This window comes from Bufo gargarizans, chromosome 3 (assembly GCF_014858855.1).
Source record: "Bufo gargarizans isolate SCDJY-AF-19 chromosome 3, ASM1485885v1, whole genome shotgun sequence".
Taxonomy (NCBI): Eukaryota; Metazoa; Chordata; class Amphibia; order Anura; family Bufonidae; genus Bufo; species Bufo gargarizans.
In genome coordinates this window covers 375,043,247-375,069,623 of record NC_058082.1, presented here as the reverse complement: position 1 = coordinate 375,069,623, position 26,377 = coordinate 375,043,247, and the positions used below count along the sequence as shown (strand labels likewise).

Sequence of the window (26,377 nt, the reverse complement as noted above, 5' to 3'; positions counted from 1 at the left end):
AAATTGGCAAATTTCTATTTCTCTACTTTTATAATAGACAGTAATACCTACAAAAATAGTTATTACTTTACATTCCACGCATGTCTACTTCATGTTTGGATCATTTTGGGAATGCTATTTTTTTGGGACGTTTGAAGGCTTAGAAGTTTAGAAGCAAATCTTGAAATTTTTCAAAAAATGTCCAAAACCCACTTTTTAAGGACCAGTTCAGATCTAAAGCCACTTTGTGAGGCTTACATAATAGAAATCACCCAAAAATGTCCCCATTTTAGAAACTACACCCCTCAAGGTATTCCAAACAGATTTTACAAACTTTGTTAATTCTTTAGGTGTTCCACAAGAAATAAAGGAAAATGGAGATGAAATTTCAGAATTTCACTTTTTGGGCAGATTTTCCATTTTAATACATTTTTTTGAGTAGCAAAGAAAGGGTTAACAGCCAAAAGAGGAGTGTGTGACGTTTTGATCGCTTGGTATTACACTTTAACATAGAAACATAGAATGTGTCGGCAGATAAGAACCATTTGGCCCATCTAGTCTGCCCAATATATCTGAATACTATGAATAGTCCCTGGCCCTATCTTATATGAAGGATAGCCTTATGCCTATCCCATGCATGCTTAAACTCCTTCACTGTATTTGCAGCTACCACTTCTGCAGGAAGGCTATTCCATGCATCCACTACTCATTCCATACATCCACTACTCTCTTTTTGTGATGTAAGGTGACAAAAAATAGCTTTTATATTTTTTTTTACACTTTTTTCTTTACGGTGTTCACCTGAGGGGTTAAATCATGTGATATTTTTATAGAGCAGGTCGTTACGGACGTGGCAATACCTAATATGTCTACTTTATTATTTTTTTATTTATTAAAGTTTTATACAGTAATATTTTTGAAAAAATAAAATAAAAAATCATGTTTTGGTGTCTCCATAGTCTGAGAGCCATAGCTTTTTATTTTTTGGGTGATTGTTTTAGGTAGGAGCTCATTTTTTGCGGGATGAGGTGACTGTTAGATTAGTACTATTTTCGGGGGCATAAGCCTTTTTGATCGCTTGGTGTTGCACTTTTAGTGATGTAAGTTGACATCAAAATGTTTTTTTTAGCACAGATTTTATTTAACTTTTTTGACAGTGTTCACCTGAGGGGTTAAGTCATGTGATATTTATATAGAGCTGGTCTATATGGACACAGCTATACGTATGTCTACTTTTATTTATTTTCCCTATTTTTTACATTTTTTTTTACTTTATTCTATAAAAAGGACGCTTTTTTTACTTGAAACTTTAATTTTTAATATAAATAAAAAAAAAAATAAACTTTATTTTACTTTTTATATTTTTCCCACTGTGGGACTTCATCTTTTCAGGGTTTGATCCCTGTTTCGATTCAGTACAATACACACTGTGTGAGACGCTGACAGTTGCCTAGGAGATCCAGTGGGATCTCCTGGGCTTCCGTAGGCTGGCACATCCGATGCCGCCCGTGTAAGGCATCGGGGCTGCCATGGAAACCATCGACCCCCTGCTAGCGCAGCGAGGGGGCGATGGAGTCAGAGGGAGCCCCCTCCCTCTGTATACCCTGCACATGCCGCGGTTGGCACTGACCGCCACACGTGAAAGGGTTAATCTGCCGGCATCACCGCACACACCAATGCCGGTGGATGCAGCAGGGGCCCGGCTATCAGTAACAGCCAGGCCTGTGCTGCGGATTGGGCCAGTGCAGCTCCTGCACCCGCCCGATCCCATCACGTACATGCACGTGAGGATGCGGCAAGGAGCCACATTCGCTCACGTACATGTACGTGATAATGTGGGTAGGGGTTAATAAAGATAGATTAACTAGACTACAGCATATAATGGAGGACATTTACTAAGTTACATGCAGTAGAGTTCTCACCTAATGCTGTACATGCTGAGTACCACATTTATTATGTCTTTTAGACAATGTTTGCACCTCTCACAACAATGAGGCCTGGCTTAAGGTGTAAAGAGGTGTTGCTTAGTAGGAAATAGAGGATGGCCGAAATATAACAACCAACACCAAAACTGGAGAAATGTGGTAAGCCAAACAGTTGGTAATGTGAAGCTAGACAAAATTGTCTAGCCATGTACCAGATTTATCATCTATCTAGGGTCACTGTAGTAAATCTGACTCATCTTCAGACTGTTCAGTCTAATTTCACATTGTCTAAATACAGTATTAGCAAAGGCGTACATACAAATCACTGGGCCCTATAGCAAGAATCTAAATTGGGCCCTTATGCCCCATTGATAGCCCCTCCCACTAAATGTTCCTGTCCAGTATATACAGCAGTGTACTGATATGTGAGGCATAAATTACAGGTTGAACCTCACATATAAGTACACTGCTCTATACATACTATATTATTAAAAACACACTTTATCTATTATACCTCGTACCTCACATGTCAGTACACTGCTGTATATACTACAGGGTGGGCCATTTATATGGATACACCTTGTAAAGAGTGGGAGAAGAGGGTTGCATTGACAATCCAACACAATGGGCAGCACATTGAACACATTTTATAAGTGGTCAGAAACTTGTAAATAACTCATAAAAGAATAAAGTTACGTTAAAACCAAGCACACCATTGTTTTTCTTGTGAAATTCCCAATAAGTTTGATGTGTCACATGAACCTCTTCCTATTGAAAAAACAAAAGTTGGATACAAAATGGCCGACTTGAAAATAGCCGCCATGGTCACCACCCATCTTGAAAAGTCCCCCCCCTCACATATACTAATGTGCCACAAACAACAAGTTAATATCACCAACCATTCCCATTTTATTAAGGTGTATCCATATAAATGGCCCACCCTGTATATATCTTAACACACTATTTATTATACCTCGTACCTCACATGTCAGTAAACAGCTGTAATACCTGTGTTATAGGGTATATGTGTGTCTGAATATATACATACACAATGAGTATATGTATATATAGTATACACAGTCAGTTCCATAAATATTGGGACATCAACACCATTCTAACATTTTTGGCTCTATACACCACCAAAATGGATTTGAAATGAAACAAACAAGATGTGCTTTAACTGCAGACTGTCAGCAACCATAGGATGTTGTTCCAAAACTGTGAAGGTTTTTTTTATGTTGTTTTTGATGCTCACCAATGGTTTACATCTTGTGGTGAACCCTCTGTATTCACTCAGGTGAAGTCTTCTCTTGATTGTTGACATTGACACACATACACCTACCTCCTGGAGAGTGTTCTTGATCTGGCACAACCGTTGTAAAAGGTGTTTTCTTCACCAGAGTAATAATTCTTCAGTCATCCATCACAGTTGCTTTACGTGGTCTTCCGGGTCTTTTGGTGTTGCTGAGCTCACCGGTGCGTTCCTTCTTTTTAAGGATGTTCCAAACAGTTGTTTTGGCCACGCCTAATGTTTTTGCTTTCTCTCTGATGGGTTTGTTTTGTTTTTTCAGCCTAATGATGGCTTGCTTCCCTGATAGTGACAGCTCTTTAGATATCATCTTGAGAGTTGACAGCAACATATTCTAAATGCAAATAGCACATTTTAAATGAACTCTGGACCTTTTGTCTGCTCATTGTAACTGGGATAATGAGGGAATAAAACACATCTGGCCATGGAACAGCTGAGAAGCCAATTGTCCCATCACTTTTGGTCCCTTAACAAGTGGGAGGCACATATGCAAACTGTTGTAATTCCTAAACCTGATTTGGATGTAAATACCCTCAAATTAAAGCTGACAGACTGTAGTTAAAGCACATCTTGTTCGTTTAATTTCAAATCCATTGTGGTGGTGTATAGAGCCAAAAATGTTAGAATTGTTTTTGTGTCCCAATATTTATGGACCTGACAGTATATGCATGTATATATATATATATTAGCAGAAAGACCCGGCATTGCACGGGCATATTTCGTCTATTTAATTTATTGTCTGTGTGTATCCTTAACCACCTCAGCTCCCCTAGCTTAAAACACCCTTAATGACCAGACCACTTTTTACAATTCTGCACTACACTACTTTCACCGTTTATTGCTCGGTCATACAACTTACCACCCAAATGAATTTTACCTCCTTTTCTTCTCACTAATAGAGCTTTCATTTGGTGGTATTTCATTGCTGCTGACATTTTTAAATTTTTTGGTATTAATTGAAATTTACCGAAATTTTTCACTTTCAGTTGCAATAAAAAAAAAAAAAAAAAACATCTATATATAAATTTTTCTCTAAATTTATTGTTCTACATGTCTTTGATAAAAAAAATGTTTGGGTAAAAAAAAATGGTTTGGGTAAAAGTTATAGCGTTTACAAACTATGGTACAAAAATGTGAATTTCCGCTTTTTGAAGCAGCTCTGACTTTCTGAGCACCTGTCATATTTCCTGAGGATCTACAATGCCCAGACAGTGGAAAAACCCCCAAAATTGGGTCATTTTGGAAAGTAGACACCCTAAGGTATTCGATGATGGGCATAGTGAGTTCATAGAACTTTTTATTTTTTGTCACAAGTTAGCGGAAAATGATGATTTTTTTTTTTCCTTACAAAGTCCTTTTTTCCTTACATACTCCACTAACTTGTGACAAAAAAATAGAAACTTCCATGAACTCACTATGCCCATCACAAAATACCTTGGGGTGTCTTCTTTCCAAAATAGGGTCAGTTGTGGGGTAGTTATACTGCCTTGGCATTTTAGGGGCCCTAATGTGTGAGAAGTAGTTTGAAATCAAAATGTGTAAAAAATGCCCTGTGAAATCCTAAAGGTGCTCTTTGGAATGTGGGCCCCTTTGCCCCCCTAGGCTGCAAAAAAGTGTCACACATATGTTATCGCTGTACTCAGAAGTTGGGCAATGTGTTTTAGGGTGTCATTTTACATAAACCCATGCTAGGTGAGATAAATATCTCGGTCAAATGCCAACTTTGTATAAAAAAAAAAGGGAAAAGTTGTCTTTGCCGAGATATTTCTCTCACCCAGCATGGGTATATGTAAAATGACACCCCAAAACACATTGCCCAACTTCTCCTGAGTACGGTGATACCACATGTGTGACACTTTTTTGCAGCCTAGGTGGGCAAAGGGGCCCACATTCCAAAGAGCACCTTTAGGATTTCACAGGGCATTTTTTACACATTTTGATTTCAAACTACAAACCGGATTTCCAAAAAGTTGGGACACTAAACAATTTGTGAATAAAAACTGAATGCAATGATGTGGAGATGGCAAATGTCAATATTTTATTTATAATAGAACGTAGATGACAGATCAAACGTTTAATCCGAGTAAATGTATAATTTTAAAGGAAAAATACGTTGATTCAAATTTTCACGGTGTCAACAAATCCCCAAAAAGTTGGGACAAGTAGAAATAAGAGGCTGGAAAAAGTAAATTTGAGCATAACGAAGAGCTGGAAGACCAATTAACACTAATTAGGTCAATTGGCAACATGATTGGGTATAAAAAGAGCTTCTCAGAGTGGCAGTGTCTCTCAGAAGCCAAGATGGGTAGAGGATCACCAATTCCCACAATGTTGCGCAGAAAGATAGTTGAGCAATATCAGAAAGGTGTTACCCAGCGAAAAATTGCAAAGACTTTGCATCTATCATCATCAACTGCGCATAACATCATCCGAAGATTCAGAGAATCTGGAACAATCTCTGTGCATAAGGGTCAAGGCCGTAAAACCATACTGGATGCCCGTGATCTCCGGGCCCTTAAACGACACTGCACCACAAACAGGAATGCTACTGTAAAGGAAATCACAGAATGGGCTCAGGAATACTTCCAGAAACCATTGTCAGTGAACACAATCCAGCGTGCCATCCGCCGTTGCCAGCTGAAACTCTACAGTGCAAAGAAGAAGCCATTTCTAAGCAAGATCCACAAGCTCAGGCGTTTTCACTGGGCCAGGGATCATTTAAAATGGAGTGTGGCAAAATGGAAGACTGTTCTGTGGTCAGACGAGTCACGATTCGAAGTTCTTTTTGGAAATCTGGGACGCCATGTCATCCGGACCAAAGAGGACAAGGACAACCCAAGTTGTTATCAACGCTCAGTTCAGAAGCCTGCATCTCTGATGGTATGGGGTTGCATGAGTGCGTGTGGCATGGGTAGCTTGCATGTCTGGAAAGGCACCATCAATGCAGAAAAATATATTCAGGTTCTAGAACATCATATGCTCCCATCCAGGCGTCATCTCTTTTAGGGAAGACCCTGCATTTTTCAACAAGATAATGCCAGACCACATTCTGCATCAATCACAACATCATGGCTGCGTAAAAGAAGGATCCGGGTACTGAAATGGCCAGTCTGCAGTCCAGATCTTTCACCTATAGAGAACATTTGGCGCATCATAAAGAGGAAGGTGCAACAAAGAAGGCCCAAGACGATTGAACAGTTAGAGGCCTGTATTAGACAAGAATGGGAGAGCATTCCTATTTCTAAACTTGAGAAACTGGTCTCCTCGGTCCCCAGACGTCTGTTGAGTGTTGTAAGAAGAAGGGGAGATGCCACACAGTGGTGAAAATGGCCTTGTCCCAACTTTTTGGGGATTTGTTGACACCATGAAATTCTGATTCAACATATTTTTCCCTTAAAATGGTACATTTTCTCAGTTTAAACTTTTGTTCCGTGATTTATGTTCTATTTTGAATAAATTATTAGAAGTTGGCACCTCCACATCATTGCATTCAGTTTTTATTCACGATTTGTATAGTGTCCCAACTTTTTGGGAATCTGGTTTGTACTTCTCAAGCATTAGAGCCCCTAAAATACCAGGGCAGTATAACTACCCCACAAGTGACCCCATTTTGGAAAGAAGACACCCCCAAGGTATTTCGTGATGGTCATAGTGAGTTCATGGAATATGAGACTTTGTAAGAAAAAAAAAAAAAAATATCATAATTTTCCGCTAACTTGTGACAAAAAATAAAATATTCTAGGAACTCGCCATGCCCCTCATGGAATACCTTGGGGTGTCTTCTTTCCAAAATGGGGTCACTTGTGGGGTAGTTATACTGCCCTGGCATTTTAGGGGCCCTAATCTGTGAGAAGTAGTTTGAAATCAAAATTATGTACAAAGTGTTTGCCAAAGCATATGAACACCGCCGCCCCCTCAGCTCATATGCCTCGGAAGAGAAATCTCGTCTTGCAGCGCCGTATACACCGACTTTTGTGTAATCTGACAGCAGTGCAATGCTTCCGTCAGAATGCACATCAGTGCTGCAGCTAGTCGATCGGTTGGTCCACCTGGAAGGTAAAAAAATAAAAAAAACAAGGCCGCAACGCAATACATTTATTAACTTCATAAAAACATTTGAATGGAACATATAAACTTTATTTAACTTTTTGAACAGAGCGTAAACTTTTTTGCTTACCGGTGATTTTTATTTTTTTACCTTTATAGGACAAACCTCTCCTTCCCCATGGGACAATGTGCAAAGCGCAAATCGCCAAAAGATGTGGCGAAGTACATTATGCACTTTGTCCCAGGTGAAAGGAGAGGTTTGCAGCAGCTCTGTGTGAAAGGGCCCTAATAGCCCTGTGTGCCTGTCCTGTGAGATGCAATACCTATGCTAAGTGTACCTGTGTGTGGTACTTCCGGAAACACTCCCCAAAGCATAGGGCAGGGTGGTCAGGGCAGTCAGGACAGAAATAGCGGGTGTCACGCCTTATTCCACTCCTGCTACAGACACAAGATCTTTTTCGGGGTGACGGTTGGGTTGAGGTACCAGCAACGGGGAAAAGTCGCTCATGTAGACGGCTCACTACACTGGTGGTTGGGGCCACGGAATCTCCTGGATACAGGAGGTTCCCGATGATCTCTTCCTGAAATTTGAGAAAGGATCCTGTTCTCCCAGCCTTACTATAGAGAACAAAACTATTATATACAGCCAACTGAATCAAATATACAGACACCTTCTTATACCAGCGTCTGGTGCGTCGGGAAACTAAATAAGGAGCCAACATCTGGTCATTGAAGGCCACCCCTCCCATGAGCGAAATATAGTCGTGGACACAGAGGGGCTTTTCAATAACACTGGTTGCTCGTTCAATTTGGATTGTCGTGTCTGCGTGAATAGAGGAGAGCATGTAAACGTCATGCTTGTCTCTCCATTTCACCGCGAGCAGTTCTTCGTTACACAAGGCAGCCCTCTCCCCCCTTGCAAGACGGGTGGTAATGAGCTGTTGGGGGAAGCCCCGGCGACTAGGTCACGCGGTGCCACAGCAGCCAATCTGTTCTAGGAACAAATGCCTGAAGAGGGCCACACTTGTGTAGAAATTGTCCACATAAAGATGGTACCCCTTGCCAAATAAGGGTGACACCAAGTCCCAGACTGTCTTCCCACTGCTCCCCAGGTAGTCAGGGCAACTGACCGGCTCCAGTATCTGACCTTTACCCTCATAGATTCTAAATTTGTGGGCATAGCCTGTGGCCCTTTCACAGAGCTTATACAATTTGACCCCATACCGGGCGCGTTTGCTTGGGATGTATTGTTTGAAGCCAAGGCGCCCGGTAAAATGTATAAGGGACTCGTCTACGCAGATGTTTTGCTCAGGGGTATACAAATCTGCAAATTTGTTGTTGAAGTGGTCTATGAGGGGCCGAATTTTGTGGAGCTGGTCAAAAGCTGGGTGGTCTCTGGGACGAGAGGTGCTGTTGTCGCTAAAGTGCAGGAAACGCAGGATGGCCTCAAATCGTGCCCTGGACATGGCAGCAGAGAACATAGGCATGTGATGAATTGGGTTCGTGGACCAATATGACTGCAATTCATGCTTTTTGGTTAGACCCATGTTGAGGAGAAGGCCCAGAAATATTTTTTATTTGGAAACTTGGACGGGTTTCCACCGGAAAGGTTGGGCATAATAGCTTCCCGGGTTGGCGGCTATAAATTGAGTGGCATACCGATTTGTTTCTGCCACGACTATGTCCAAGAGCTCCGCAGTCAAGAACAGCTAAAAACATCCCAGGGCCGAACCGATCTGAGCTGTCTCAACCCGAACTCCAGACTGGGCGGTGAAAGGGGGAACTAATGGGGCGGCTAAAGTTGGGGACTGCCAATCAGGGTTTGCCAGCACCTCAGGGACTCTAGGGGCTATACAGGCCTGTCTGTGCGGTGGCTGCGACGGGGTAACTACTGCACGTGTCACCGTATCAGCTTTAACTGCCCTTCTGGTGCTCGCCACTTCACCATGTTGTACGGCAGTGCTGGTACTAGGTCCAGGGTGGGCTGCGCTGCTGGTGTATGCCTCACCAAGTAATCCGACAGCGCCAGCCCCACTCTGCTGCCCTTGAAGCGGATCCTGCGCAACCTGTGGTGTAGCAACATGGGGCCGGGTACGCCTGGTTGTATCAGGGACCTCAACCTTCTCATCCGAACTTTGGGTCAGACTGCCACTGCTTTCTACAGGTTCATATTCTGACCCGCTGGATTCGTCAGATGAGGGTTCCCATTCCTCATCTGACTGGGTCAGAAGCCTGTAGGCCTCTTTAGAAGAATGCCATTTGTTTGCCATTTGGTCAACTAAATTTAGGGGGTATTCCCTGAGACTACCCAAGAAAAAAAGCAAGCCTGTCTTCCAAATGGGAGGCTAGCGAAGTACCAGAAGCCGCTGCGATTGATAAAAAATATCAAAACTGATTTTTTTTTATTGCCGCAGCGCTTGTGAAGTGATTGTGCAGTGATCAAAAAAAATAATTTTTTTGTCACTGCGGCAGGGTGGGCGTGGGTCAACGCACGTGTGGGCTACCGATCAGGCCTGATCGGGCAAACATTGCGTTTTGGGTGGAGGGCGAACTAAGGTGACACTAATACTATTATAGATCTGACCGTGATCAGTTTTGATCACTTACAGATACTATAAAAGTACAAATGCTGATTAGCGATACGCGATCAGTGACTGCGGTGCGGTGGGCTGGGCGCTAAATGATCGCTAACTACCTAACCAAGGGGCCTAAACTATACTAAATCAGTCAATACCAGTGGGAAAAAAAAGTGACAGTTTACACTGATAACTGTTTTCCCTTTCACTAGGTGATTGATAGGGGCGATCAAGGGGTGATCAAGGGGTTAATTGGGGTGATGGGGGGTGATCTGGGGCTATGTGTGGTGTTTGGTGTGTACTCACTGTGATGTCTGCTCCTCTGCTGGTACCAACCGACGAAAAGGACCAGCAGAGGAGCAGAGAAGCCATTTAACACCTTATATTTATAAATATAAGGTGTTATATGGCTTCTGATTAGATTTTTTAAAAATCATCAGCCTGCCAGCCACAATCATTGGCTGGCAGGCTGATGATGAAATACTCCTCTAACTTTTGCCGGCCCACGATGCGCATGCACGGGCCAGCTGTGAGCGTAATCTCGCTTTTCGCGAGATGACGCGTAGATGCGTGACTCTGCCTGAGACAGCCGCCTCCGGACCGCGATCCTGCGTTAGGCGGTCCGGAGGCGGTTAAAAGTTATCAACAGTATCCACTATAACAGTGACATCAACAGTACCCCGACCCCTTAACAGTGACCTCCACAGCCCCCACCCCTTAACACTGACCCCCCCCCCCCCCACAGTGCCCTGTCTCCTTAAAATGGGACATCCACAGCAGCCTGCCCCTTTAACAGTGAGTTCCACAGCACCCAACCACCTTGACAGTGACCACCACTGGGGCACGCACCCTTAACAGTTCCTTTTACAGCAACCGCCCCCTAACACTGACCATAGGTTACAGTCCCCTTAACTGACCTCCACCATTCCCGACCCCCTTAACAGAGACCTCCACAGGTACTGCCCCTTTAACAGTGACTACCACAGTACTCCGCTCCCTTAACAGTGACCTCCACTGTACCCTGCTCCCTTAACAGTTACCTCACAGTACCCCGCTGACACTTTTAGTGGCCTCCACAGTCCCCTCCTCCCTTAACAGTAGCATCCACAGTGCCCTCCCCTTTAACAGTGACCTCCACAGCAGCCTCCCCATTATTTGTGACCTCCACAGTACCCCGTCTCATTAACAGTGATTTTCACAATAACCCACCCCCTTAACAGTGACCCCCACAGAGCTCCGTTCCCTTAAAATGTGACCTCCACAACACCCCACCCCCTTAACAGTCACCTCTACAGCACCTTGCCCCTTAACACTGACCCCCATAGCAGACCGTCTCCTTAACAGTGACCTCCACAGCGACCCATCCCTTTAACAGTGACCTCCACAGAGGCCGCCCCTTTATTAGTGACCTCCACAGTACCCCATCTCCTTAACAGTTATTTCCACAACACCCTGCCCCTTAACAGCGGACTCTACGGCAAGAAGTCTAGTGTTAAGCGGGACAGTCCGGAAATATCTCAGGAACAGTACGTGCTAGAGAGCTGAAACCCGGTCTAAAGCCTTCCCGGACACCTGATGTACAGCGACCTCTTAAAAAGTTTAAAATAGACAAATCGCCAGGACCAGATGGCATACACCCCTGTATCCTAAAAGAATTAAGTAATGTTATAGCCAGACCCTTATTTCTAAAATTTAAGGACTCTATACTGACAGAGAGTGTTCCACAGGATTGGCGCATAGCAAATGTGGTGCCAATATTCAAAAAGGGTCCAAAAACAGAGCCCGGAAACTATAGGCCGGTAAGTTTAACATCTGTCGTGGGTAAACTGTTTGAAGGTTTTCTAAGAGATGCTATCTTGGAGTACCTCAATGAAAATATGCAAATAACGCCATATCAGCATGGCTTCATGAGGGAACGGTCATGTCAAACTAATTTAATAAGTTTCTATAAGGATGTCATATATCTGGAGTGCTCCAAAGCATTTCACACTGTACCCTCGAAAAGGTTAGTATATAAAATGAGAATGCTTGGACTGGGAAAAAATGTATGTATATGGGTAAGTAACTGGTTCAGTGATAGAAAACAGAGGGTGGTTATTAATGGTTGGGTCGCTGTCACTAGTGGAGTACCTCAGGGATCAGTATTATCTTCATTATATTTATTAATGAACTTGTAGAAGGCTTGCACAGTAAAATATCAAGTTTTGCAGATGACACTAAACTGTGTAAAGTTATTAACACGGAAGAGGACAGTATACTGCTACAGATGGATCTGGATAGATTGAAGGCTTGGGCAGATAAGTGGCAGATGAGGTTTAACACTGACAAATGTAAGGTTATGCACATGGGAAGGAATAATGCAAGTCTCCTGTACATAATAAATGGTAAAACACAGGGTAACACTGCCATGGAAAAAGACCTAGGAATTATTTTTTTACCTTCCTCTGGAAAAACTTGCAGGATAACAGGCTGAACTGGATGGACAAATGTCTTTTTTCGGCCTTATAAACTATGTTACTATGTAAATGCAACGGTGCAGATTGCTTTAGCAGACATACAAACGCGCACACACATACACACACAGCTTTATATATCTAATACTACTGGCCCACGAAAAAGTAGCCTGCCTCCAATATTTCTAAATCAACTGCCTTATAGTAAATCTGTCTTAGTTGTCCATAGCAACAAATCAGAGCTCAGTTTGGTGCAGATTCCTTTAGCAGACATACAAACGCGCACACACATACATACACTCAGCTTTATATATCTAATACTACAGGGTGGCTCACGAAAAGTAGCCTGCCTCCAATATTTCCAAATCAACTGCCTTATAGTAAATCTGTCTTAGTTGTCCATAGCAACAAATCAGAGCTCAGTTTTCATTTTTTCAGAGCCCTGCAAGAAGTGAAAGGTGAACTTTGATTGGTTGCTATGAGAAACTAAGACTTATTATTCAGATTGATAAAAGTGGCCTATTGTGTCAGAAAGATGGTGTTCTCCATGGAAGACCGAAAAGTGATTGTGGAAGGCTATGTGTGAAGCAGATCGATTAAGGAAATGCAAGAGACCTTTGCTAACAAGTACCCAGGAACAAAACCACCAGCTAAACATTGTATTCAGAATCTGGTTCAGAAATAGCATCAAACTGGCTTTGTTGCAAACATAAAGAAACTAAGGCCTCCATAGATCAGGATAGCTGAAGTTGTGCATGAAATTCCGCTGCGGATTGCAAGTAGCCCCTGAAAATCAACTCAAAGACTGTCTCTGCAAGTTGGTGTATCATGAACGACGCCTCAGCGAGTGCTAAAATCTCTGAACCTGAAACCGTACTGAATAATGTGTGTACAGTAACTGAAAGAGTCTGACAAAGCTAAATGTGTAAATTACGCTGACTATAATTGCTGACAGACATTTGGACCCATTGCTGTACTTTATTTATACAGGGAGTGCAGAATTATTAGGCAAGTTATATTTTTGAGGATTAATTTTATTATTGAACAACAACCATGTTCTCAATGAACCCAAAAAACTCATTAATATCGAAGCTGAATATTTTTGGAAGTAGTTTTTAGTTTGTTTTTAGTTTTAGCTATTTTAGGGGGATATCTGTGTGTGCAGGTGACTATTACTGTGCATAATTATTAGGCAACTTAACAAAAAACAAATATATACCCATTTCAATTATTTATTTTTACCAGTGAAACCAATGTAACATCTCAACATTCACAAATATACATTTCTGACATTCAAAAACAAAACAAAAACAAATCAGTGACCAATATAGCCACCTTTCTTTGCAAGGACACTCAAAAGCCTGCCATCCATGGATTCTGTCAGTGTTTTGATCTGTTCACCATCAACATTGCGTGCAGCAGCAACCACAGCCTCCCAGACACTGTTCAGAGAGGTGTACTGTTTTCCCTCCTTGTAAATTTCACATTTGATGATGGACCACAGGTTCTCAATGGGGTTCAGATCAGGTGAACAAGGAGGCCATGTCATTAGATTTTCTTCTTTTATACCCTTTCTTGCCAGCCACGCTGTGGAGTACTTGGACACGTGTGATGGAGCATTGTCCTGCATGAAAATCATGTTTTTCTTGAAGGATGCAGACTTCTTCCTGTACCACTGCTTGAAGAAGGTGTCTTCCAGAAACTGGCAGTAGGACTGGGAGTTGAGCTTGACTCCATCCTCAACCCAAAAAGGCCCCACAAGCTCATCTTTGATGATACCAGCCCAAACCAGTACTCCACCTCCACCTTGCTGGCGTCTGAGTCGGATTGGAGCTCTCTGCCCTTTACCAATCCAGCCACGGGCCCATCCATCTGGCCCATCAAGACTCACTCTCATTTCATCAGTCCATAAAACCTTAGAAAAATCAGTCTTGAGATATTTCTTGGCCCAGTCTTGACATTTCAGCTTGTGTGTCTTGTTCAGTGGTGGTCGTCTTTCAGCCTTTCTTACCTTGGCCATGTCTCTGAGTATTGCACACCTTGTGCTTTTGGGCACTCCAGTGATGTTGCAGCTCTGAAATATGGCCAAACTGGTGGCAAGTGGCATCTTGGCAGCTGCACGCTTGACTTTTCTCAGTTCATGGGCAGTTATTTTGCGCCTTGGTTTTTCCACACGCTTCTTGCGACCCTGTTGACTATTTTGAATGAAACGCTTGATTGTTCAATGATCACGCTTCAGAAGCTTTGCAATTTTAAGAGTGCTGCATCCCTCTGCAAGATATCTCACTATTTTTGACTTTTCTGAGACTGTCAAGTCCTTCTTTTGACCCATTTTGCCAAAGGAAAGGAAGTTGCCTAATAATTATGCACACCTGATATAGGGTGTTGATGTCATTAGACCACACCCCTTCTCATTACAGAGATGCACATCACCTAATATGCTTAATTGGTAGTAGGCTTTCGAGCCTATACAGCTTGGAGTAAGACAACATGCATAAAGAGGATGATGTGGTCAAAATACTCATTTGCCTAATAATTCTGCACTCCCTGTAAAGGTCACGCAGGGGTGTATCTATAGGCTCATGGGCCCTGGAGCAAGAGTTCAGCTTGGCCCCCCCTTCCCTCAGTAATTCGGGGCCAGGGAAGCACATAGCTGTCATGCTGCCTGAGGCAAAAATTGAAATGCCCCCCCCCCCCCCCCCACCTACCCAATTCTTGACCTAACCCCTTCTTTCCAGTCAGAGGTATAATTTGACTTGCATGCAATTTCCATAATATAGGTGTCTTCTTATGCGGCACAAGTGTCTCTGGGCCCCGTCAGGCTCCTGGGCTCACCTCTGCACTCCCTATAGCTATGCCCCTGAGGTCACGTACATAACCAGAATCCCCATTTCACTCATGAACCACTACTTCACGACCATAAATTGGCGATTGGTGTACTGTGTCAGGAACATGAATTGTGGGCCCAATTTTCTTCAAAGCAACTGTGAATACCACAATTTACACACCCTGAATATAGAGCAGTGTACTAATGTGAGAAGTACAATGTATAATAGATGCAATGTGTACAGATATGTGGTCAGTTTTACTGTATATTATGGTTATTGTGTGAGGTACATGAGGTACCGATAATAATGGTTGTAACGGTCTGTACTAAACTCTTATATTATAAAAATTAGTTTCTGTCTGTCTGGACCTTTATGTGCGACCAAACCACTGTACCGATCTTCACCAAATTTGACACACAGGTACATCAGGTGTCAGGTAAAGTTTTAGTCTCAGCTCTCTAGGACGTATTGTTGATATATTTTTACGACACATGGAAACATGAAATGAAATAGATGAAATATACCCGTGCAAAGTCGGGGGCAGGGGGCCACTATTAAACGGACGGGCACTGTGGAGTTCACTGTTAAATGGGCGGGCACTGTGGAGGTCACTGTTAAAGGGGCAGGCACTGCGGAGGTCACTGGCGGGTCCTTCTGCTAGTCTCATATATATAAAAATGAGTCTGTCTGTCTGTCTGTTCTTTATGCGCGAACAAACGACTGGACCGATCGTCACCAAATTTGGCACACAGGTACATCAGGTGTCCGGGAAGGTTTTAGACTGGGTCTCAGCTCTCTCGGACTTACTGTTCCTGAGATATTCCACAAAATGCATTAGCATTAGCCAATAGAAGCCAGCAAGCCTTTAACTTAAATCCGAACTGCCATTTACATGGTCATATGTCCCTTATTAACCAATAGAAGCTAACAGGTCCTACTCCAGGTTGCCATAAAAACTGATCACAGGTTTTAGCAATTTGCAGGTCCTTAAATATTCAGTCATATGAGGTGTGTCAGTCAATATAAGTTCTAATATTTAATTTATCCTGCTTTTCATAACAACACAGCCATAAATAGACTGTACACACGATCACATGTCCCTTATCAGCCAATAAGTCACAGTTAAAAGGGCGGTCACAGTGGAGGTCCCTGTTAAAGGGGCGGCCACTGTGGAGGTCACTGTTAAAGGGGCGGCCACTGTTAAAGGGACGGCCACTGTTTAGATCACTGTTAAAGAAGTGGGCACCGTGGAGATGACTGTTAAAGGGGCAGGCAGTGTGGAGATCATTGTTAAAGGGGCGGGCACTGTAAAGGTCACTTAAAGGGGTGGTCACTGTTAACAGGGCAGGCACTGTGGAGGTCACTGCTAAAGGGGCGGGCACTGTAGAGGGCACTGTAAAAGGGGTGGTGAATGTTAAAGGGGCGAGCACTGTGGAGGTCACTGTTAACAGGGCAGGCACTGTGGAGGTCACTGCTAAAGGGGCGGGCACTGTAGAGGTCACTGTAAAAGGGATGGTCAATGTTAAATGGGCGAGCACTGTGAAGGTCACTGTTAAATGGGAGGGCACTGTGGAGATCACTGTTAAAGGGGTGGGAACTGTGAAGATCACTGTTAAAGGGGCGGTCACTGTGGAGGTCACTGTAAAAGGGGCGGGCACTGTGCTGGCCACTGTAAAAGGGGCGGGCACTGTGGCGGTCACTGTTAAAGGGTGGGTATTGTGGAGGTCACTGTTAAAGGGGCGGGCACTATGAGGTCACTATTAAAGAAGCGAGCACTGTGGAAGTTAGTGTTAAAGGGGCGGACACTGTGGAGGTCACGGTTAAAGTGGTGGGCACTATGGAGGTCACTGTTAAAGGGGCAGCCACTATTAAAGGGACGGGCAATGTGGAGGTCACTGTTAAAGGGGCGGGCTGCTGTGAAGGTCAAAGTTAAGGGGATGGGCTGCTGTGGAGGTCCCATTTTAAAGTGGCGGGGCACTGTGGGGGGGGTCAGTGTTAAGGGGTGGGGGACTGTGAAGTTCACTGTTAAAGAGGCGGGGTGCTGTAGAGTTCACTATTATGGGGAAACTGTCGATATCTTTTAACGACACAGAAACATGAAATGAAATAGATGAAATATACCCGTGCAAAGCCGGGTCCTTCTGCTAGTAATATAGTCCTTCTGCTAGATATATATATATATATATATATATATATGAGATGGGGTGCAAGTGAAGAGAAGGAAGACCTTCTCTTATCACTCCATTCTAGTCTCAGTGGAGAGCTCATCCTGCATTTCTTCTCCATGCTGTTGGGAGTTGAAGGACCTGTGATGATACTTTTTGCAGTTCCTTTACTAGATGTACAGAACCTATGATAATGATTTCATCACAGGTGCTGGCAGATTATCCTATCTAACCTGGGAGCTACAACATTCTTTGTGCAGTTCCTTTACTAGATGTGCAGATGAAGTTATCACAGGTCCTTTAGCTTTCTCTACTGATAATAGGGATACTATACTGGAGCTGCACAATAATGAGTGTAATTAGGTAGCTGGGCCTTTGGTTCACTGCAGGCCCCTTTTCCCTACGAGCCCCATAAATCTGCCCCAATGTCTGCAGCTAAACTCAAATTTTCTATAAACTGTTCACAGATAGCGTTTATAAAATCCATGGGAGTCATTTATCAAACTGGTGTAAAGTAGAACTGACCCATAGCAACCAGATTCCTCATTTCATTTTCCAAAGGAGCTGTCCAAAATGAAAGGTGGAATACAGTACAATACATCACAATCCTTAAAATACCATTATAAAAAACCATCATATCTCATCTAATATGCAGCAATTCTTCTATGACAAAAAACAAACAAAAAGCCACTGCAGCCGATCACTAGCCTCAGAAATTAAGTGCTGTATACTGCTAAGGCAAATGATTGCCTGCACAGTGACATGCTGTGTAAGGGAGAGGTAAAGAGATGATGGACTGGAGCTCAACAATGGAAGTGGTGGAGGAATAAATTGTCATTTTGAATTATTTTGTTATTTTATCACATTTGCTGTTTAACTTTGACAACCCCTTTAAGGTTTATTCACTGTGGAAGCAAATACTACCTGCGGTCATTCTGGCTAATGAATCCTTCATTCAAACGTTCGACAAAATTGGCCAGCATTGAACTAGCATCGTTAGCAAAATCCAAGTCACGAATCTCAGACACAGGCACGGATACAATGGCAAAGGCCTCTTTATCTTCTTTAGTGGGACATGTGCCAAGCTATTCAGATAAAAAAAAAAATAGATAAGTAGAGGCAAGTTAACCCGCCGCAGTTAACAAATATTTGTTCACGTTTCCGTGTAGACTGTAGATATATTACATATATCTGCACATAATAACTTTTTTTGACAAGTTTTATTTTTGTGTATGAAAATTGTTAAAACAATTCTACTGGATTCTGATGATCTATCCTCTGGATAGGTCATCAATATCTGACCAGTGGGGTCCAAAATCTGGGACCCCCATGATCAGCTGTTTGAGAAGGCTGTTTGAGCGATTTGAGGCGGCCTCCTCCATGCTTAGTAAGCACAGCGCTGTACATGACATGAGGATAAGTCATCTGGAAAACCCAATTAATGCAATGTATGAAATGCAATCGATGGACATGCCATAAGTGTGTTGAGGGGCACAATATAAGGTTACTTCAGGAATACACATACATGTGCATCTCAATAAATTAGAATATCATGAAAAAGTTAATTTATTTCAGCAATTCAATAAATTAGAAATTCAGTAAGTTAAACTTGTACATTATATAGATTTATTACACACAGAATGATCTATTTCAAGCTTCTATTTCTTTTAACCACTTCACATCCGGGCCATTTCCCCCTTCCTGACAGAGCCTAATTTTGCAGATCTGACATGTGTCACTTTATACGGTAATAACTTTGGAACGCTTTTACTTATCCAGGCCATTCTGAGACTGTTTTCTCGTGACACATTGTACTTCATGTACTTCATGACAGTGGTAAATTTGAGTCGATATATTTCATCTTTATTTATAAAATAATCAAAAGTTTTGAATACTTTTGAAAAATTCTTAATTTTCAAAATGTCATATTCTTTGCTTTTAAAACATATGATACCTCATAAAATATTTATTACTTAATATTCCCCATATGTCTACTTTATGTTGGCATCATTTTGTAAATGCCATTTTTTTTGTGACATTGGAGATGACATTTCTAAATTTCATTTTTTGGGCAGATTTTTCATTTGAATAATTTTTTTTTTCTTTAACACATCGAGGGTTAACAGCCAAACAAAACTCAATATTTATCACCCAGAACCTGCGGTTTACCGATACACGCCACATGTGTTCGTAAACTAATGTAAGGGCACACGGCAAGGTGCAAAATCAAAGGAGCGCCATATGGTTTTTGAAAGGCAGATTTTGCTGAACTGGTTTTTAGATGCCATGTCCCATTTGAAGCCCCCCTGATGCACCCTTACAATAGAAACTCCCAAAAAGTGACCCCATTTTAAAAAACTAGGGGATAAGGTGGCAGTTTTATTGGTACTATTTGGGGGTACATATGATTTTTAATTGCTCTATATTACATTTTTTGTGAGGCAAGGTAACCCAAAAACATCTGTTTTGGCACAATTTTTATTTTTTACAACATTCATCTGACAGGGTAGATCATGTGCTATTTTTATAGAGAAGGTTGTTACGGACGCAATGATATCAAATATGTCTACTTGTTTTTTTTGTTTGTTTGAGTTTTACATAATAATAATTCCAATAGCCGAAGGCTAACAAAATTCAGTTTTTGGCCTCTATTATGATACTTTAAAATATAACCTTTATTAGTTTTCTTAATAACAATGTGAGCCTTTGGCTATTGAAACTATTATATTGAATTAAAATATTATGAATGAATTACCATAGGGGTGTTTTTTTTATTAAAATAGTTTTATATAATAAAGCATTTTTGAAAAAATATATAGTTTTTGTGTCTCTGAATGCCATATTTTTTATATAGGGTTCGTTTTTTTGCAGGAAGACTTGACATTTTTATTGGTACCATTTTTGGGTACATACGATTTTTTGATCATTCATTATTACACTTTCTGGGGCAAGGGGACCCAAAAAATTGGATGTTTTAGCACAGTTTTTATTTATTTATTTTTATATCACCTGAGGGGTTAGGTCATGTGAAATTTTTAAAGAGCAGATCATTACGGATGTGGCAATACCTAATATGTATACTTTTTCTTGATTATTTAAGTTTTACACAATAATAGCATTTTTGAAACCCAAAAATTATGTTTTAGTGTCTCAATAGTTTGAGAGCCATAGCTTTTTTTTATTTTTGACCGATTGTCTTAGTTAGGGTCTCAATTTTTTTGCAGGATGAGGTGACAGTTTGATTGGTACTATTTTGGGGGGCATACGCTTTTTGATCGCTTGGTGTTGCACTTTATGTGATGTTATGTGACAAAAAATAGCTTCTTTGGCATTTTTTTTATGGTGTTCACCTGAGGGGTTAGGTCATGTGGTATTTTTAAAGATCTTCTTTTTACGGACCCGGCAATACCTAATATGTATACTTTTTTTATTTACTTCACTTAACACAATAATAGCATTTTTGAAACAAAAAAATTATGTTTTAATTTCTCCATGTTCTGAGAGCTATAGATTTATTTATTTTTTTTGCGATTTTCTTATGTAGGGGCTCATTTTTTGGGGGGATAAGGTGATGGTTTTATTGGTACCATTTTGTGGGATATACGCCTTTTTGATCACTTGGAGTTGCACTTTTTGTGATGTAAGGTGACAAAAATGGCTCTTTTTGACACTGTTTTTTATATATATATTTTTTTTAATGGTGTTTATCGGACAGGGTGGATCATGTGATATATTTATAGAGCCGGTTGTTATGGACGTGGCAATACCAAATATGTCTATTTGGCATAAAGTGATCTAGAAGGCAGGGGCACCTGGGAACTGTCCCTGCCTCTCTGGGTTGCCTCCCGCTCGACAGCTGCACGGTTAGCATTCCAGAGCGTTCATTCAGAGATAAACATTCACCCATAGGACGTTTATATCCTATGGGTGGATGTGAAGTGGTTAATGTTGATGATTATGGCTTAGGGTTCTTTCATACCTGCGTTCTTTTCTTCCGGCATAGAGTTCCGTCGTCGGGGCTTTATGCCGGAAGAATCCTGATCAGTTTTATCCTAATGTATTCTGAATGGCGAGAAATCCATTCAGGATGCACCAGGATGTCTTCAGTTCCGGACCGGAACGTTTTTTGGGCCGGAGAAAATACCGCAGCATGCCGGGACGCTAAAGTCCTGGCAGCCATGGTAAAGTGTAGTGGGGAGCGGGGGAGCAGTATACTTACCGTCCGTACGGCTCCCGGGGGCGCTCCAGAGTGACGTCAGGGCGCCCCAAGCGCATGGATCACGTGATCGCATGGCACGTCATCCATGCGCATGGGGCGCTCTTTCGTCATTCTGGAGCGCCCCGGGAGCCGCACGGACTGTAAGTATACCGCTCCCCACTACTACTATGGCAACCAGGACTTTAATAGCGTCCTGGCTGCCATAATAACACTGAAAGCATTTTGAAGACGGATCGGTCTTCAAATGCTTTCAGTTCACCTGTGATTTTCCGGATCCGGCGTGTAATTCCGGCAAGTGGAGTACACGCGGGATCCGGACAACGCAAGTGTGAAAGAGGCCTTACAGAAACTGAAAAACCAAAAATCATTGTCTCAGGAAATTAAAATATTATATAAGACCAATTTAAAAAATGTTTTTTAATTCAGGAATATTGGCCTATTGAAAAGTATGTACAGCATATGCAGTGCTGAGGTTTTCTGGAAGCCCAGGTTGTTTTGATCACAGCCTTCAGCTTGTTTGCATTGTTGGGTCTGGTGTCTCTCATTTTCCTCTCTATGAGGTTTAGGTCAGGCAAGTTTGCTGGCCAATCAAGCGCAGTGATACTGTGGTTATAAAACCAGGTATTGGTACTTTTGGCAGTGTGGACAGGCATCAAATCCAGTTAGAAAATTAAATCAGCATCTCCATAAAGTTTGTCAGCAGAGGGAAGCATGAAGTACTCTAAAATCTCCTGGTAGACAGCTGCGTTGACTCTGGACTTGATATAACACAGTGGACAAATGTGAGCAGATGACTTGGCTCCCATACCATCACTGTCTGTGGAAGCTTCACACTAGACCTCAAGAAACTTGGATTGTGTGCCTCTCCACTCTTCCCATAGTCTCTGGGACCTTGATTTCCAAATGAAATTTACTTTCATCTGAAAACAGGACTTTGGCACTGAGTAGCTTTCTTCTTAGCCCAGGTAAGACCCTTCTGAAGTTGTCTCTGGGTAATGAGTGGCTTGACACAAGGGATGCAACAGTTGTAGTGTGTGGTGGCTCTAGAAGCAGTGATTCCAGCCACAGTCCATTCCTTCTGAATCTCCCCCAAATCCCTAAATTGTGTTTTCTTGACAATACTTTTAATGCTGCAGTTATCCCTTTTGTTTGTGCACCTTTTTCTACCACAATATTTCCTTCCATTCAACCTTCCATTAATGTGCTTGGATACAGCACTCTGAACGGCTAGCTTTTTTTACCTTTTGTGGCTTACCCTCCTTGTGGAGGGTGTCCATGACTGTCTTCTGGACAACTATCAAGTCAGCAGCCTTCTCCATGATTGTTTAACTTATAGAACCAAACTTAGGGACCTTTTAAAGGCTAAGGGAAACTTTGCAGGTTTTTTGTTGATAAGCACATTAGAACGTGACACCATGAGTGTACAATATATGAACTTTTTCACAATATTCTAATTTTCTGAGATAGTGACGGGTTTTTCTTAGCTGTAAGCCATACTCATCGACATAAAACAAAATAAACACTTGAAACAGATCACTCTCAATGTAATGAATCTATATAACATAATTGTTTCACTTTTTGAATTGAATTACTGAAATAAATTTACTTTTTGATGATATTCTAATTTATTGAGATGCACCATTGTGTTTATTTTTTTTGCTTTCTCTTTAAAGAGGACCTTTCATCAGAAAATAGTGTGTTAAATTCTTATACGACCTTATGGGGCTGCTCTGATGTCCAGACACTTTTTTTTTTCAAATGGACCGCCCGTTCGGCCGCTACGCTCTCCGTTAGTTTCGTCGCCTCATATGCAAATGAGGCAACAAAGTTATAGTAGGCGTTGTTCTCTAAGTTCTGGTGGGCGCGGTTATAATCTCCCTGTCAGCGAGCGCATCCAATCGCAGCGCCCCACTCTTAGCCAGGGAGAAGGAGCTCAAGTTCTCGCGAGATTCACGAGAACTTGAGCTTTGAGTCATCCAAACCGAGTGCCATCTTGGAGTCCCCAGCACAGAGCATCGTTATTGGATGCGCTCGCTGCCAGAAAGAGCATAAACGCGCCCACCAGAACTTAGAGAACAACGCCTACTATAACTTCGTCCCCTCATTTGCATATGAGGCAACGAAAATAACGGAGAGCGTAGCGGCCGAACGGGGGGTCCATTTGAAAAAAATAAGTGTCCGGACATCAGTGAGAGCAGCCCCATAAGGTTGTATAAGAATTTAACACACTATTTTCTGATGAAAGGTCCTCTTTAAATAGTTGTTAAAAAAAAAGAAAAAATACATCAAACATAAAAGATGCTTTTCAAATACACATCACACTGAACTGATATTGTTTCACAGTTTGAGACATAACTACAATATTACATCAATAATAAGACATACTTTTATATTTGTTTGTATACATTGACAAAAAATACTGTTACAAATCATATGGAATTACCATTATAATTGTTATATAAAACGCATTAAAGGGTCAGAAAACACTTGGGGGGGGGGGGTAATTTACACCTATATTAAACATATTTCTGACGCAGATTGCGGCGCAAAGGTTATTTGCACCGCAATCTACAACTTTTCCCCACTCATGTCAGGTCTAAAAAAGTGGGCATGATTTGTGCGATAAGGGGGCGGGCTGGTAGGCCTGTCTCATTCATAATTTTCTACGCCTGTTTTAGGCATACAAAATGGTCCAAATTTAAGACAGCAAGGAAGCTGGCTTACATTTAGGCCAGTGGTGGATGCGCTGAAGTTATGTAGAGGCTGGCGCCTCTACATAACTTCGGCAGATCCACTGACAGCTAAAGGGCTTATCAAGACCGGTGGCAAAAAACGTAAGTCTTAATAAATGACCCCCTTAATATTCTAAAGTTCAAACATAAATAATATAAATCATATAAAAGTGAAGCAAAATACAACAAGCACTGCTAATGATTCACATTTTAAGAATGATAATGATTTAGGTGTTTTCAGAACAGAAAATACTTAAGAACCAGTGACTACTTGGGATGATTTATTTTTGGATGTCCTTTCACTAACTGAAGAACAGTGCATTCAGACTTTCTCTAACCTTAAAGGGGTTTTCCGAGACTTAGATTACTTATGGCTCATCCTCAGGATAAGGCATCAGTATCTGGTGGGGTCCAACACCCAGGACCACCGCTGATCAGCTGTTTAAAAAGGCACTGGCGCTCGCAGTAGCACTGTGCCCTTCTTTCAGCTTTCCCTAGGCCATGTGCTGCCACATTTATTGGTCACATGGCCTAGGTGAAGCTCAGTCTCATTGAAGTAAATGAGGCTGAGCTGTTATACCAAGCACAGCCGCTATACTATGTATGGTGCTGTGCTTGGCGAGCAGGGAAAAGGGCTGCAAGTGCTGGTGCCTTCTCAAACAGCTGATCAGTGGGGACACCGGGAGTCGGACGCCCATTGATCAGATACTGATGACCTATCCAGAGGATAGGTCTTCAGTATATAAGTCTGAGAAAATCCTTTTAAAATGGTTGATTACCTAAACTGTGCAATTAATAGCAACTACAAAAGTTATCATTTAGGTTTAGAGCCCAACCAAATTGACATTAATTACTACCATTCTTTACCTGTAGAGCTGGATTGCTTAATTTGCAAAATATTAGACATGGAGGTCAACATGAAGGTTTCATTTTAAAAGACAGACAAATTGATCAATGCAGCCAACATGGAGGACAATATAAAATTTTCATTTTAAAAGATAGACAAATTAAGCCATGTATGTAAGCGATGTATGGAGATTTGCATACATGCCAATTTTATAGGTAAATAACGCTTGAAATTTAAAGGGGCTATCCCATGATTACACATCAGTTTACTTTGTTAGATCAGGCAAAACAAGAGGGTTCTTTTCTATCAGAAATATGTCTATATTAGGCGAATTTCTTGCGCAGATTGCAGCGCAAAGGTTATCTGCGCCACAATCTGTGACTTTTCCCCGCTCACACCAAGTCTTAAAAAGTGGGCTGTGGATACGCTGTCACCGCCAGCTCTCTGAGAAGGTCTGGCAGACGTTCTTCTGTACCTCTTGCATGATGTTCTTTGTTTTGGTTTCACTTTGTCATCTCCTTTCCTTCTCCCAGCTGTCACCTATTCACACTAATTGCCTCCCTTTATATTCCCTCCCATACTGCCTCACTTTGCGGTTTATACTACTTCCTGGATTGAAGTGATCACTGCTGAAGACTTCTGTTATTGCTTGTTAAGATAAGTCCTTTCTTGTATTGTTTCTTTGCTGGCTTGATTCTAGGTGACCCTGACTCCCTCCGTATTAAGTGCAGGGAGCCGGTGGTCGTGTCCCCTCACTATAATAGGGTTTTCAGGTGTCACACAGTCTACGTACGAGGGCATGCAATCGTCTACCTCTGACACCCTTGTATGTGCTTAGCAGTTAGGGTGAGCTCTTAGGGTTTTACAGGGGTCACCTTTATGCTCCTTAGTTTAGTAGCAAGCCAGTCAGATGTTTATCCATAACTTCCAGCTATCTGCAATATCATCCGTGACATACGCCAAAGTTATGTAGAGGCTGACGCCTCGACATAGCTTCAGCAGATCCACTGGCAGCTAAAGGGCTTATTAAGACCGGCATCTAAAACCAGGTCTCAATAAATTACCCCCATAGTATTTCAAATGGAATCAGTGGAACTGCGCTACTAAGCATATGTGATTACCCCCACAACCAAATACATTTTTAGGAAAACAAAAAAAAATTGGCACAGCAAGGTTCAAAAGGAAGCAGATACTCCTCCAATTAATAGCAACAATTCAAATCCACAAGAACTTATGCAGCACATAGTGGTTAAGTTGGGGGATAATCAGGGCCGGCGTCAGCACCCGGCACATCCGA

The 26,377-nt window shown here is 41.9% G+C and overlaps 1 protein-coding gene across 2 annotated transcripts in view; it reads right to left on the bottom strand.

Moving 5' to 3' along the window:
* The window catches only part of ITPR3 (inositol 1,4,5-trisphosphate receptor type 3), a 498,562-nt gene that overhangs the window by 306,667 nt on the left and 165,518 nt on the right, over positions 1-26,377 (bottom strand). For both annotated transcript variants that reach the window (XM_044288135.1, XM_044288136.1), the window contains exon 13: positions 18,207-18,367. In XM_044288135.1, coding sequence (XP_044144070.1) covers positions 18,207-18,367 — 161 coding nt within the window. The remainder of the gene's footprint in view (positions 1-18,206; positions 18,368-26,377) is intronic.